General features: G+C 42.6%; 1 protein-coding gene across 1 annotated transcript in view; it reads left to right on the plus strand.

The window, feature by feature from the left end:
* The first annotated feature begins 11,586 nt into the window (after positions 1 to 11,586).
* Positions 11,587 to 14,305, plus strand: part of ZNF157 (zinc finger protein 157) — a 30,505-nt gene continuing 27,786 nt past the window's right edge. The window contains 1 exon segment of the mRNA XM_068963202.1: positions 11,587 to 11,658. Within this exon segment, the coding sequence (XP_068819303.1) occupies positions 11,587 to 11,658 (72 nt within the window).

Consider the following 14,305-nt stretch of genomic DNA (forward strand, 5'->3'; position numbering starts at 1 on the left):
AGACTCTTGAGAGTCCCTTGGACTGTAAGGAGATAAAACCAGTCAATTCTAAAGGAAATCAGTCCTGAATGTTCATTAGAAGGACGGATGCTGAAACTGAAGCTCTAATACTTTGGCCACCTGATGCTGACTCATTAGAAAAGACACTGATGCTGGGAAAGACTGAAGGCAGGAGGAGAAAGGGAAAACAGGATGAGATGGTTGGACATGAGTTTGAGCAAGCTCCAGGAGCTGGTGAAGGACAGGGAAGCCTGGCCTGCTGCAGTCCATGGGGTCACAAAAAGACACGACTGAGTGACTGTATAACAACAGATATCTATTTGGGTTTTTTTAAAAAAACTTTGCTGAGATTCTTCTCATTTTTCATTTGTTCCAATAGAATTTGTAGAGTTTATAATGATTCTGAGCAGGGCTCTGTGGGACTCCTGGGCACAAAGGCTTTCTGTGTCCCCTGTTAAATGGAATATCTCTTGCCATACCACTAAACAAGGATGTAACAGCCATCAGCAATTTTGGCCTCCAAATGTAAATGAAAGCTCACGAAAGGGGAAACAATACCTGTGATCCAGATGATGCCACCCCTCCCCATCGGGATTGCTGAGGAGCTCAGGAGATTGTGAGAAATCAGAAAAATGGGATGCTGGCTCCAGATAGCTGAAATGCATATGGAAAGAATGACTTCAATAATCCTAGACTCTTGCATCTTCCCATGCATAGAGAAATTCTAAATTCCTTAACTTGGTATGATATCTGGTTTTCCTTACTTAACAATAATCTTTGATGTTCAGACTGTCTGCTCCCTTTGTTGCAAACTTGTATATAGTCCGACTCCTTCTCCCACCGCTTCAGAGCAATCTCTCAGGACTACCTGAGATGCTGTCTCCCGGGCTTGAAGTCCTAAGATTTTCCCTTCTGAATAAAACACAGTTTGCTTTAAGGTTGTAAACTAATTTTTTAGGCTACACCCCCATTTCTTTGATTACAGGAAACAGCCTTCATTCAGCCTCCATGATCTTCCCTGAGTTCCAATGGGCAGATTCAAGCAGTTGTTAATTAAGGAAGGGAAGGTATTGCAAGAAACGAGACCCCTTCTAGGCCCTGAGAGTAGGCTCTTATCTAACACTAAGAAATGAATTGTCTGTGGACACATGTGCTGACAAAGCAGGAGACTATTGGGAAGAGGCGCCTGGGGAGAGAGCAGCAGGCTGGGGGAACCCAGGTGGACTATGCCACATGGCTCGCAGTCTCGTTTCATGGTAATGGGGCTCATCTCTGGGTTGTCTCTGGCCAAACATTATGACTCACAGTCCTTCCTGCTGGTGCATTCATTGCTCAACCAAGATGGATTCCAGAGAGGATTCTGGAAGGACATGTAGACTGGTGTCTCCTCTCTCCTTTTGACCTTTTCTGAATTCTTCTGGTTGGTGGTGGCTTGTTAGTTCCCTGTTCCTTACCAGGATCTCCTGTCCTAAAATAACTCATGCAAATGGTTACTGTGGTGTCTGGCCAGAGAAGGCGGGTTCAGTCAGTGTTTCCCCAAGAGCAGTGCTGGGGCAAGGTCTTATTTCCTCATCAAGGGATACACATGATATCTTTGAGTTATTTTGCAGATACTGAAACCCCCTCCAGGTGGGAGAAGTTAACAATTAATAACGGTATGCTGCTCACAAGCACGTGACCCCAGACCAGTTGGACCTGAAGGTTGATAATGCTGACTCCTACTTACCTCACCACCAATCCATCAGAAGAAAGTCCACGAGCTGATCACACCCACTTTGAATCATTACTATAAAACTTCTCATTATCTTCCTCAAGTTGGGACATGCAGGTTTGAGAGGGCATTAGCCCACTGTGTCCCCCTTTGCCTGGCAAAGCAATAAAGGTATCCTTTTCTACTTCACCAAAGCTCTATCTCTGAGATTTGGTTCAGCACTGGTGTACAGAGAAGCTGAGCTTTCGGCATCAGTAATTGTTGTTGAAACATTTTTATACTGGCTGCTTTACAATCTTGTCGAATAATTTGAACATCCAAGTCATCTCAGTGTTGGCATCTGTTGATTGTCTTTTCTCACTCAATTTGGTATTGGTTCTTGATGTGACAGACGATTTTCTATTGTATTCCACGCTTTCATCTATGATGTTAGGAAATGCTGGGTCCTATTGAAATGTTTTATTTTAGTAGTCAGTCACTCTGTTTTGGTTTGCTATGAAAATTTTGGCCTAATTTTGATGCTGTGCTTCCAATATCAGTTTAATTTTCTGAGCTTGTGTGGTGTTACTTCCGTCTGCTTGGTCTATCTGGTTCCTCTGGGGCTTCCACTTGTCTTTATTGGTGCTGTATAAGGGTATGTAGGATTTCTACAGGTCAGATCTCTGGGGGTTGCTCAGTGATAGAGGGATGTGCTAACCCCCACTGACCAGTGCCTTCTGACTGCCCAGGTGTCTTGGTGCCAGGAAAGGGGATCTCAGATCTACAAGGTCAAAGTGGGATCCTGGTTCAGGATGCTTGCTGTGGTTAGGTCCATCTTGCTGTTTCTATGTGCCTGCCCTGGTGCCCTGGGTAGGGGAGAGGTTTTTCAAGTCTGGCTGCCTGATGGGATTCTTTTTTGCCTCATGTCTCCTGTTGGGAGAAGGGAAGCTCAGATCTCTTGGGCCTTCAAGGTAAAAGAAGTTTCTAGGCCTGGTCTCTTGCTGTGGCTGTATCTCTCCTGCAGGTTCCCCCTGCCTTCTCAGGGCCCACTGGGGAAAGGGAGCACTTCTCATGTCCCTTATTATAAGTGGGTTCCAAATCCATCCCCTTGATGGTGTTGGGCTTGTTGCATGTTGTCAGAGAGCCATTGGGTATTGTGACAAGTCACTTCAGTCACCTCCAACTCTTTGTGACTCTGTGGACTATAGCCCTCCAGGCTCCTCTGTCCATGGGATTCTCCAGGCAAGAATACTGGAGTGGGTTACCATTTCCTTCTCCAGGGGATCTTCCTAACCTAGGGATCGAACCCGTGTCTCCTGTGGTTCCTGCATTGCAGGCAGATTCTTTACTGCTGAGCCACTGGAGAAGCCCCCTTTGTCAGAGAGAATTCCATTTAATTCAAGGTAGGAATGAGCCTAGTTGAGCTGTCTTCTGTTGCTGGGTTGGACATCAGGAAATGTTGGGCCTGAGTCGCTGTCTTCTGTTGGGTGGGAGGACATGATGCCTGGCAGGTGTGTTGTTCCTTCAGTCCTGGGATCCTAAGTGAGTCCACCTTCCTTATACCATGTTTCATATTTTTCGTATGGATTTCCCTTGTTTTATTTCAAAGCTTGATAGTTGTGTGTAGCAGGAAGGAACAGGGAGAAAAACAGGTTTATGCTATCTTGCCTGAACTGGATCTCCTTTTTTTTTTTTTTTTTTTTTTTTTACCATCAACATCTTGGTCTGACTTCAAACTCAAGCCTCTGCTAGCTCGTCCACCATCAGTGCTACTTTGGTCTGCCCTTGAATGTGAGCTTTTGTCAGCAATTCATCATCAGTGCTCATCTTAGTATATCTTCAATCCTAGTCTCTATGAACTCTTCTACCATCCCTGCTCCTCTGGTCTACAACTCAAAACCATGGCTCTTTCAACTTGACCACCATCAATGGCACATAGCTCAGAATTGTGCCATTCAATATGGCAGACACTAGCCAGATGTAGCTTATTGAGCACTTGAAATGAGGCTGAAAATTGAATTTAAAATTTTATTAATTTTAATTAATTAAAATTTTGAAATAGACGCACAAACAGAAGATCTGTGCTTCAATAAAATGTGTTACAACTTTGGATTGAGAGATCTGAAATGACGTCCTGTCTCTACTGGCCACCAATTGAGCTTTGAGATTATAGTCATTCCTTTCTGTGGCAAACCCCTCAAATATCTAGCTGCCATTTGAAAGAAAAACTATTCTAAATGTAACATTGTACATTTTGGTAATATTAGACATTTCTTCTGTTAAAAAATAGATACTCAATTCAGTTATTAGAAAACTTTTAAAGTATGTTTGGAACAACCTGTGAATATTAATCTAAATTATCATCTATAAATTTTATTTTATTTCTGTTTATTTTTGGCCACGCAGTGCAGCATGTGGGATCTTAGTTCCCCAACCAGGGACTGAACCTGAGCCTCCTGCAGTGGAAGCAGAGGGTCATAATAACTGGACTGCGGGGTAAGTCCTCCACAGTAAATTTTATGAAGTCTATTATATTTAGACTTCATAAGTATTTCTGACGAAAATTTAGCATTCAAATCGAGATGTGTTGTAAATGTAAAGTACACACCTGATTTCACAGGCTTACTACAACAAAAAGAATGCCAAATATCTCATTAATAATTTCAAAGATTGATTATAAGTTGAATGATAATATTTTGGATATGTAATTTAGATAAACTATATTATTAAAGTGATTTCATTTGTTTCTTTTCCTTTGTCACCTGTCTGCAACCCCTCACGCCACGTTTCCTCCTCCTCTTCCTGTGTTGGAAATTGAGGCTGCTGCTCTTTGTCAAAGTGATTTAGCTTCTCCAGGGGCTTCCCTGGTAGCTCAGATGGTAAAGAATCTGTCTGCAACATGGGAGACCTGGGTTGGATCCCTGGGAAAATCTCCTGGAGGAGGGCATGGCAACCCACTCCAGTATTCTTGCCTGGAGAATCCCCTTGGTCAGAGGAGCCTGTCAAGCTACAATCCATGGGGTTGCAAAGAGTTGGACATGACTGAGTGACTACCACAGCACAGCACAGGCAAGACTGAGAGGCTCCATTCTTTCTGATACAATTTGGAGCAAAGCTATTTCTGCATAGTAACAGGGTTGTTAGCATTGGCTTGGGCAGGGAGACTGAAGACTGCCTCCCACACAGAGCCATTGGCTAGCTGCACCGCCTGCCCAAAGCACCTCAGGCCTTGTTTCCACTCCCACCCACTTCCATTTCCCACACACAGCTCTGTTACCTATCTGCACACCCTCAGGCTATGCATTGCCCTCTCCCTGCGTTGGACAATGAGGACCTCCCTGATTTACAGACCAGGAAGCCTCACATGCTTGGGGAGGCCAGAGAGCCCCATTCTTACTCATCCATTGGCTGTCTTTTGTCTACAGCCTCTCAGGTGCCACTTTGGCTGCCTCCTTTCATATGGCAATAAGGGTTACTACTTGGCAATAGTTTACCGTAGGCTATCGAAGCTAAAGCCCAGTGTCTGCAGTCATTGGCTAACTATTTGTCTGTAGCAACTCAGGCTAGAGCCTGCCTCTCTCACTCTGCACATAGCAACAGGGGCTTCTCCCTGGTAACAGGCTGCTGTTTCATCCTATTGGTCACTAGAAACCAGATCCCAGCTATTATACACAGCCATTGGCCAGCTGTACTATCTATTTGCAACCCCTTGGTCTAGACAAGAGAGCTCAAATTACTGGCTTGCATTAACTCTTCCACCACCACTGTTCATAAGGTGGTGGTGGTGGTTTAGTTGCTAAATTGTGTCTGACTCTTGCGATCCCATGGACTGTAGCCTGCTAAGCTCCTCTGTCCATGGGATTTCCCAGGCAAGAATACTGGAGTGAGTTACCATTTCCTTCTTCAGGGGATCTTGCCAACCCAGGAATTGAACCCAGGTCTACTGCATTGCAGGCAGATTCTTTATCAACTGAGCTATGAGGGAAGTCACTCATATGGTAGGACCTTGAATTTGGTCATTTGTTTACTAACCAACCATCAATGACTCTCTTGTCAAAAGCTAAAATCCAGGCCACTGTTAACAATTCTACTACCTTTCGGCCAATTTTCAACCCTTTCAGTATTGCTCTAGTCTGACTGGTAATCTAGAACTCTGATAATTCTTCTACCATCAATTCCTTCCTAGTATCATTTAACATTCAGCCTTCAATGAACTATTCTTCCATCAAAGTCTCTCTGATCTGGAGCTGGAACCCAGGCCTGGCAATTTTTCCACCATCAATGCATACTAAGAGTGATCTCAAACTCAACTTCTGTGAACCCTTCCAACATTAATGACCTTGATAAAGTCCAGCTGATAAAGACCGCAAGTGTCACGTCCATAGTTGGACAGAATTTTTTTTTGACAGTGCCCCCATGGCTTATGTGATTTCAGTTCCCCAACCGTGAGTTGAACCTGGGCCATGGCAGTGAAAGCTCAGAACTCCCTAGAAATAGGTTTTAACTTGCTGTAACAAGGAGGCCACACATCACAGGAACTGTGCAGGATCTCAGTTAGGGTGGCCAACTTGTTTCAATTTTCCCAGGACTTTCCTAATTTTAGCACTGAAGTTCCCTTGTTTCAATAAACCTGTCTGTCCTACACACACAGGGATGGTTGATTATCCTAGTCCCACCAAACAAAGGAAGAAATAGGATTACTACAAGATGTTGGGGAAAAGTGGAGTTTAGTTAAAATTTAAATGAAGCATGGGACTTCCCTGGTGGTCCAGTGGTAAAGAATCCCCTTTCCAATGCAGGGGATGTGGGTTTGATCCCTGGTCAGGCAATTAAGATCCCAAATGCTGCAGAGCAGCTGAGCTTGTGTGGCAGTACTGAGCCCACACACTGCAAGCACTGAAGCCCAGGTGCCCTAGAGATGGTGCTCTGCAACAAGAGAAGCCACCACAGTGAGAAGCCCAAGCACTGCAACTGGAGAGTAGCCCCTACTCTCTGCAACTGGAGAAAGCCCATGTGCAGCAAGGAAGACCCAGCACAGCCAAAATAAATAAATAAAAGAAAAAAAAAAGATATGACACTTCAGATGCCCCTTATTTGAATCTCTGAACCTGGGTTGGAAATCAGTTCTGCTTTTCTGTGCCAAAGTAGCTTGGATCCTCCAGGCAAGAGTGGGATGTTTTATTCTTACTGACATAATTTCAATTAATAAAGTTCTGATATTAGAGAACAAGTTTTTTTTTAGTAGGGCTGGGACTAGGCTCAGGCAAAAGAGACACTCACTTCAAAGTGCTGCAAGAAGGGGGACCCCTTCCAGGGCCCGAAACTGGGCTCTTGTCTAACACTCGGAAATGAATTGTCCTAGGAGACACATGTGCTGACAAAGCAAGAGATTTTATTGGGAAAGGGCACCCGGGTGGAGAACAGTAGGGTAAGGGAACCCAGGAGAACAGCTTTGCCACATGGCTTGCAGTCTCGGGTTTTATGGTGATGGGATTAGTTTCTGGGTTGTCCTTAGCCAATCATTCTGACTCAGAGTCCTTCCTGGTGGTGCACGCCCTTGTGCACCAGCGAGAAGGATTCTGGGAGATGGTTGGACAGGTGGTGTCTCCTTTTGACCTTTCCCAAACTCTTCTGGTTGGTGGAGGCTTATTAGTTCCCTGTTCCTTACCAGGACCTCCCGCCGTAAAACAACTCATGCGAATAGTTACTATGGTGCCTGGCCAGAGTGGGCGGTTTTAATCAGTGTACTTCCCGTAGCAAAAGTACAAAAGTTAAAGGGGAACCCAAAACTCAGTAATCAAAACAACATTTTAGTGCAATATTTTCAAAAGTCAAAATACAAGAACATTGATTAAATCATTACTTGTTAGGGAAATTAAAATGGAGGTAGTCTTGTTCAGGTGTCAGAATCAGGGAAGCAGGCCTCTGACCGAATCCTGACCCTGCCTGGACTTCATGCCTGCCTGCAAGCACACTAATTGTTACCAGCAAGTCAAGTAACACTTTAGATAAGAAGGGGAGTAGGTCTTGGAATTTCTTAAGCTGCTGGGGACCTTGCTAGTCTCCCGAGGTCTAACTAATCTTATGACTCACAAGGTGAAACAAACAGCATTATAAAAAAAAAAAAAGCTGCATTTTTGCCAGCAAATGGATGATGATATCAGTCTGTGGCCTGGGATTATATGGGGGAGCCTCCAAAGCTTCAGTGTGAAGTCTTATTCATGGAGTGGACTCTCTGCCCAGGACCCTTTCTCAACTGGGACTCCAGATTGCTGTCATTTGGGACTTTCTAAGTGCTGGTCAAGTCTGGATGTAAGTGTCAGCCCAATTTGGCCATGTAGATGCTATTGCTTTTCTCTATTGTTTCTATTTCTTTTGATGCTTCTAATGACTATATATTGAAATTAAGTTAAATATTCTTCTATCAAAAATTGAGATTGTTTATGTGTATATAACAAGTGGTTTCTTTTGTTAATGAATCCTTCATACCTAAAAGGAAAATAAAACTTTCAGTAAAGGATTAATAGAGAACATGAATCCAGATCACATAGGTGTTGGTAGAGTTTAGAAAGGCTCAGCTTTGACATCAGTTCAGAGAGGCACTGATGGAAGTAAATAGGGTCTAGGATTTGAGATGTTGACCAGGAATCACAACAATAATGTTTTGGAAATTTATGTAGAGGTGTGTGTTACAGCAATGTTCTCACATTTGCCATTCTGTCTTCATCCAGTTCATAACTACTCCAGATTATTCAGCTGAGGCCCAGAGAGAAGAAATGAATGTCCTTAGGGTACTCAGCAATCCATATCCACACTTAGCCAGGGTCTACCTGCTGGGTTTGAAACACCTTCAGCCGAGAAAAGAGCTCTTTACCTCTTGTCAGAGTAGGTTCCCTGCAGGAGGGTATACTAGGACTGGGTTTTAAAGAATGTGCATAGGAATTCAGAGGTGAAGAACACCCAGAATTCTCTTCTGTCCCAAGAGACAGCAGCAGCTCCTGAATTTCCGTATAAGAGAGGCTAACCTGGTTGATAGCAGATGTTGCGGGTGCATCTTAGAGATTCATTTTCACTGAAAGCGTGCTTATAACTTTTCTAAATGTCTTTCTATTGATAATTTTCTGAAAAACATTAATTATCTATATCAAAGACTAGTAATATTATTCCTAGCTACAATCATTTTTGTGGGGTAATGAAAATTGAGGGGCTCAAACACTTCTTGATATCAATTCCACAGTACGTTAAAAGGAGACTGTACCACTTTGACGACTCCTCTCTCTTCTACAGTGGTATCGCCCAGGAGGGGACCTGACATGCCCCCCTCTTACCAGTGGTATCCTCAAGGAGGGGACTGTACCACCCTGACTCCTCTCATCCAGTGATATCTCCCAAGGGGAAACTGTGATCCTGCCTTTCTTCCCCGTTCTTAGTGGTACCTCCCTTGAAGATCCGGGCACATCTCCCCTTCCCCTGGGATGCGGTTTGGAACTTCTGCTTCTGTAAACTTTGCACAGACCCATAGAACCCAGTTCCAAAGGCCAGTTTCTCCTGAAACCTGGCCTTCAGAAAGTTTCTACGCATGAGCGACGCCCCCCGCCGTCGCCTTCTGTGGAACAGCCCACTGTACGGAAAGGACGCTAAGATGACGGCCCTTATAGTGGAACACCTCGGCGCAGCCATGTTCCTCGCCCGTCGCCGCTGCTCATGGTTCAAGTCTCTGCAGATCTCTAACTGCACATTGCTCAGCGTGAGTGGACCACAGTCTCAGAGCTCTTGTGTGATTGTGTGCGAAATCAACAGCCCCAGAAGGGGCAGTGGCAGAGGTGAGGGCAGGAAACGGAAGTGACCTTCAGACTGTTTTAAGTCTTGTTGGCGCGCGGCACTAGAGTGAGTGAGTACACGAGGGTTTGTGGCGTGACAGTTTTTGAGGTGATGGCTTTGTTGGCTCTGGGGAGTTGCAGACGGTCAGTTTGTGGGTTCAGTTGGTGGGGAATAAAAGAGTCTGATGAATGAGAATCTAGCGGGTCAGGGATGGAGGCTTCTTAGGTAGCCAGTTTTTAGATTCCTTGGTGCATCTTGCTGTCAAGTCCTAATAGTGTATGTATGTTTAGATGGTTTCCTTAGTCTCCCCAGAGATTTGCTAGTTTTATTAGCGTTTCCCAAGAACCACCTTTTGGTAATGTTGATCCTCCCTGATGTACCTGTTTTCAGTTTCCGTAATTCCTTCTAGTTGTACTATTTTCTCTTTTATCTAACTTCTTAAATTGGTTGTTAATTTATTAATGTTCAACCTTTCTTTGTTACAAACATTTAAGAGCATGAATTTCCCTTTTAAGAATCTCTTTAGCTGCATTCTGCAAAGTGTTCTAGACACCATCTTATTATTATTGAGCTTTGTGTTTAATTTTTCGTTTTCATTTTTATTCTTTGCTGTAATGCTTTTGGGAGGGTTAACGTTGTAATTAAATTTTTTCTTCCATTTTAATTAAATCTTTTTGTTTGTGTGACTATATCAATTTTTTTAATTAAAAATTTTTAGATATAGCTCTTGTTTATTTTACATACTTTTATATTTTTCTTGTTATTATTACTAATGGTTTTTTCTGTTTTCTTGTGATTGTTATTAAACAGAAAAAAAACTATCTGCTCTTATAACTTTATCTTGTATCCAGTCCTGTATCAAATTACCCTATGAATTCTGGTAGAGTCTGGTAGGTTTTCTATGTATAAATCATATCACTGACAAAGAAAGCTATATTTTCATTTCTTTGCAGTATTTATTCTGATTATTTCATCTTTCGTGTGTGCTAGAGTCAGGAAAATTTTGAATTGTATTGGCCATCCCTATCTTTTTGCTAATTTTAATGGCAGTTGCTTCATCATTTTACTTTTCAACATAGTATTTCAGAGCTATTTTTTTTGTAAATGATTTTTGTGATATTTAAGTGATTTACTTCTTCCCTAATTTTGAGTTTTTATTAGTAATGACTGTTGACCTGTGTCAAATGCCTTTTTCTTAGTGTAAGTTAAAAGCAGTGTGTTTCTCCCCCTCTAATGGGTTGATTTAATAAATATTATTAATGTTGAACCATCTTCTAGAAAGAACAGGCTGAGAACTTCCCTGTAGAATATTTTTTAAAATTTATTTTTATTTATTTGGCTGCTTCAGGTCTTAGTTGTGGCACCCAGGATCTTTGTTGTGTCACATGGGCATGGGTGCCAGCTCAGTACTTGCAGCGTGTGGGCTTAGTTGCTCCAGGGTATGTTGGATCTTAGTTCCCTGACCAGGGATCAAACCTGTGTCTTCTGCATTGGCAGGCAGATTCTTAAACACTGGACCACCAGGGAAGTCCCCTTGTAAAAGAATTTAAGAGAGATTTTTCACCCAGAATGGCGAAGTAATTAAAGTGGGCAAAAGAGATCTCTTTCATTTAGATTACCAAGTTTCCAGGTTTTCTGCTTCCACAGTCACCCACCAGGACCCCATGTACAAGTCCTTCCCCTGCTTATCCCATGGGACTTCAGCACCGTTCACTTGCCTCAGGTCTACCTTCTCCCCAAACCCAGATCTGCCTTGAACCTGGAATTGAGGGACAGGCTTGTCGGGTAAAATGTGAAGCACCCCTTTGAGCTCATTAGTTTGACTCCAAGTATCATGATTATTTCCATAATCTGCCCTGAATAATGCTCAGAGAGAGAATTGCTGAACTTTGTGGGGTGAATGTGGAATGACACTGATGACATGGATACTGTCCTTTTAGGATTTGTTGGTATCTCTGTGGAGCTGTTGAGCTTTCCCCTTAATGGAGGCTGCAGGATCTTCCATTTATTTTGACTGCAGCCCATATATACACACCTCTCCAGCTTTGGAAGGTGGACTGGTATCCGGAGTCAGCATGCCAGCTAATGGGAAATCACCCCAGAGGTTTCCTGCCCTGGTTCCAGGAAAACCTGGTGGATCATTTGAGGTAAGTAAGAGCACCTACTTTTCCCATTTTTCCCTTTTTTTATTTTTTTAGACAAATTTTTTTTACTTTAGACAGATTTTAATTTTGAGATAATTGTAGAAAAGGCAGAGGAACCAGAGATCAAATTGCCAACATTTGCTGGATCATTGAAAAAGCAAGAGAGTTCCAGAAAAACATCTGCTTTTGCTTTATTGACTATGCCAAAGCCTTTGACTGTGTGGATCACAGCAAACTGGAAAATTCTTAAAGAGATGGGACTACCAGATCACCTGACTCACCTCCTGAAAAATCTGTATGCAGGTCAAGAAGCAACAGTTAGAACTGGACATGGAGCAACGGACTGGTTCCAAATCAGGAAAGGAGTACGTCAAGGCTATATATTGTCACCTTGCTTATTTAACATGTATGCAGAGTACATCATGAGAAATGCTGGACTGGATGAAGCACAAACTGGAATCAAGATTGCCTGGAGAAATATCAATAACCTCAGACATGCAGATGACACCACACTTCGGCAGAAAGCGAAGAAGAACTAAAGAGCCTCTTGATGAAAGTGAGGAGAGTGAAAAAGTTGGCTTAAAATTCAGCATTCAGAAAACTAAGTTCATGGCATCTGGTCCCATCACTTTGTGGCAAATAGATGGAGAAACAATGGAAACAGTGACAGACTTCACTTTTTTGGGTCCAAAATCACTGCAGATGGTGACTGCAGCCATGAAATTAAAAGATGCTTGCTCCTTGGAAGAGAAATTGTGACCAACCTAGACAGCATATTAAAAAGCAGAGACATTGCTTTATGAACAAAGGTCTGTGTAATCAAAGCTATGGTTTTTCCAGTAGTCATGTATGGACGTGAGCATTGGACCGTAAAGTAAGCTGAGCACCAAGGAACTGATGCTTTTGAACTGTGGTGTTGGAGAAGACTCTTGATCATCCCTTGGACTGCAAGGAGATTAAGCCAGTCAATTCTAAAGGAAATCAGTCCTGAATAGTCATTGGATTGACTGATGCTGAAGCTGAAACTCCAATACTTTGGCCACCTGATGCGGAGAGCTGACTCATGTGAAAAGACCCTGATACTGGGAAAGATTGAAGGTGGGAAGGAGAAGGGAACAACAGAGGATGAGATGGTTGGATGGCATCACTGACTCAATGGACATGAGTTTGAGTAAGCTCCAGGAGTTGGTGATGGTCAGAGAAGCCTGGTGTGCTGCAGTCCATGGGGTCGCAAAGAGCCAGACAGGACTGAGCGACTGAACTGAACTGAACTGTAGATTCAATTTACCCAGTTTCCCCCATCATAACATCTTGTAAAATCTTGGTACAATATCACAACTAGGATTTTGACATAGAACATTTCCATCATGTTGCCCTTTAATAGCCATGCGCACTTCCCTTCTGCTTTCCCTCCTTAACCCCTGGCAACCCATAATCTGTGCTCCAGTTCTATAGTTTTGTTATTTCAAGTGTTATATAAATAGAATCATACAGTATGTAACCTTTTGGGACTGGCTGTTTTTTATTCAGCATAATTCTCTGGAGATCCATCCAGATTGTTACATATATGAATAGCTTGTTCCTTTTTATTGCTGAATAACATTCAATGGTATGGATTTATCGCAGTTTGCTTAACCAGTCAATAGTTGAAGGATATCTTGGTTGTTTCCAGTTTTTGGCTGTTACAAATAAGGATGCTATGATTGTGTAAGGTTTTTGTATCGAATGAATGAACATGAGTGCCATTGCCTGATTATATGCTAAGAGCGTTAAAACAATTAAGTGACCTAATTTTTAGTACAGTTTTAGATTTACAGAATAATTGAGATGATAGCATTAGTCTGGTACATTTGTTAAATAAATCAATATTGATATGTTATTATTCAACAGTTTACAGTATGGGTCACTCTTTGTGTTGCATATTCTATGGGTTTTGACAAATACACAATGACATGTTTCCATCATTACAGTTCATACAGGACAGTTTCATCTGTGCTTAGCTGTTCATCTTTCCTCTCCCTCTGCCTGAAACTCTGGTAATTACTGACTTTTTTTTGCTGTCTCTATAGTTTTGCCATTTCTAAAATGTCATGTATTTGGAGGAGAAGGCAATGGCAACCCACTCCAGTACTTTTGCCTGGAAAATCCATGGACGGAGGAGCCTGGTAGGCTGCAGTCCATGGGGTCGCTAAGAGTCGGACACGACTGAGCGACTTCACTTTCACTTTTCACTTTCATGCATTGGAGAAGGAAATGGCAACCCACTCCAGTGTTCTTGCCTGGAAAATCCCAGGGACGGGGAGCCTGGTGGGCTGCCATCTATGGGGTTGCACAGAGTCGGACGCGACTGAAGTGACTTAGCAGCAGCATGTATTTGGAATCGTATTGTCTGTGGCCTTTTCAGATTGACTTCTTTCACTTAGCAATTTGCATTTAAGGTTCCTCCTTTTTTTTTAATCACTGAATAATATTCCATTGGAGGGATGTACCACAATTTGCTTACCCATTCACCTATTGAAGGACATCTTGGTTGTTCCCAGTTTTGGATGATTATGAATAAAGCTGCTACAAACATGTATGTACAGAAGTTTTCAGTTCATTTGGATAAATAACTTGGAGTGCAATTGTAGGTCATATAATAACACTTTGT

Source organism: Capricornis sumatraensis, chromosome X (genome assembly GCF_032405125.1).
Source record: "Capricornis sumatraensis isolate serow.1 chromosome X, serow.2, whole genome shotgun sequence".
Classification (NCBI taxonomy): Eukaryota; Metazoa; Chordata; class Mammalia; order Artiodactyla; family Bovidae; genus Capricornis; species Capricornis sumatraensis.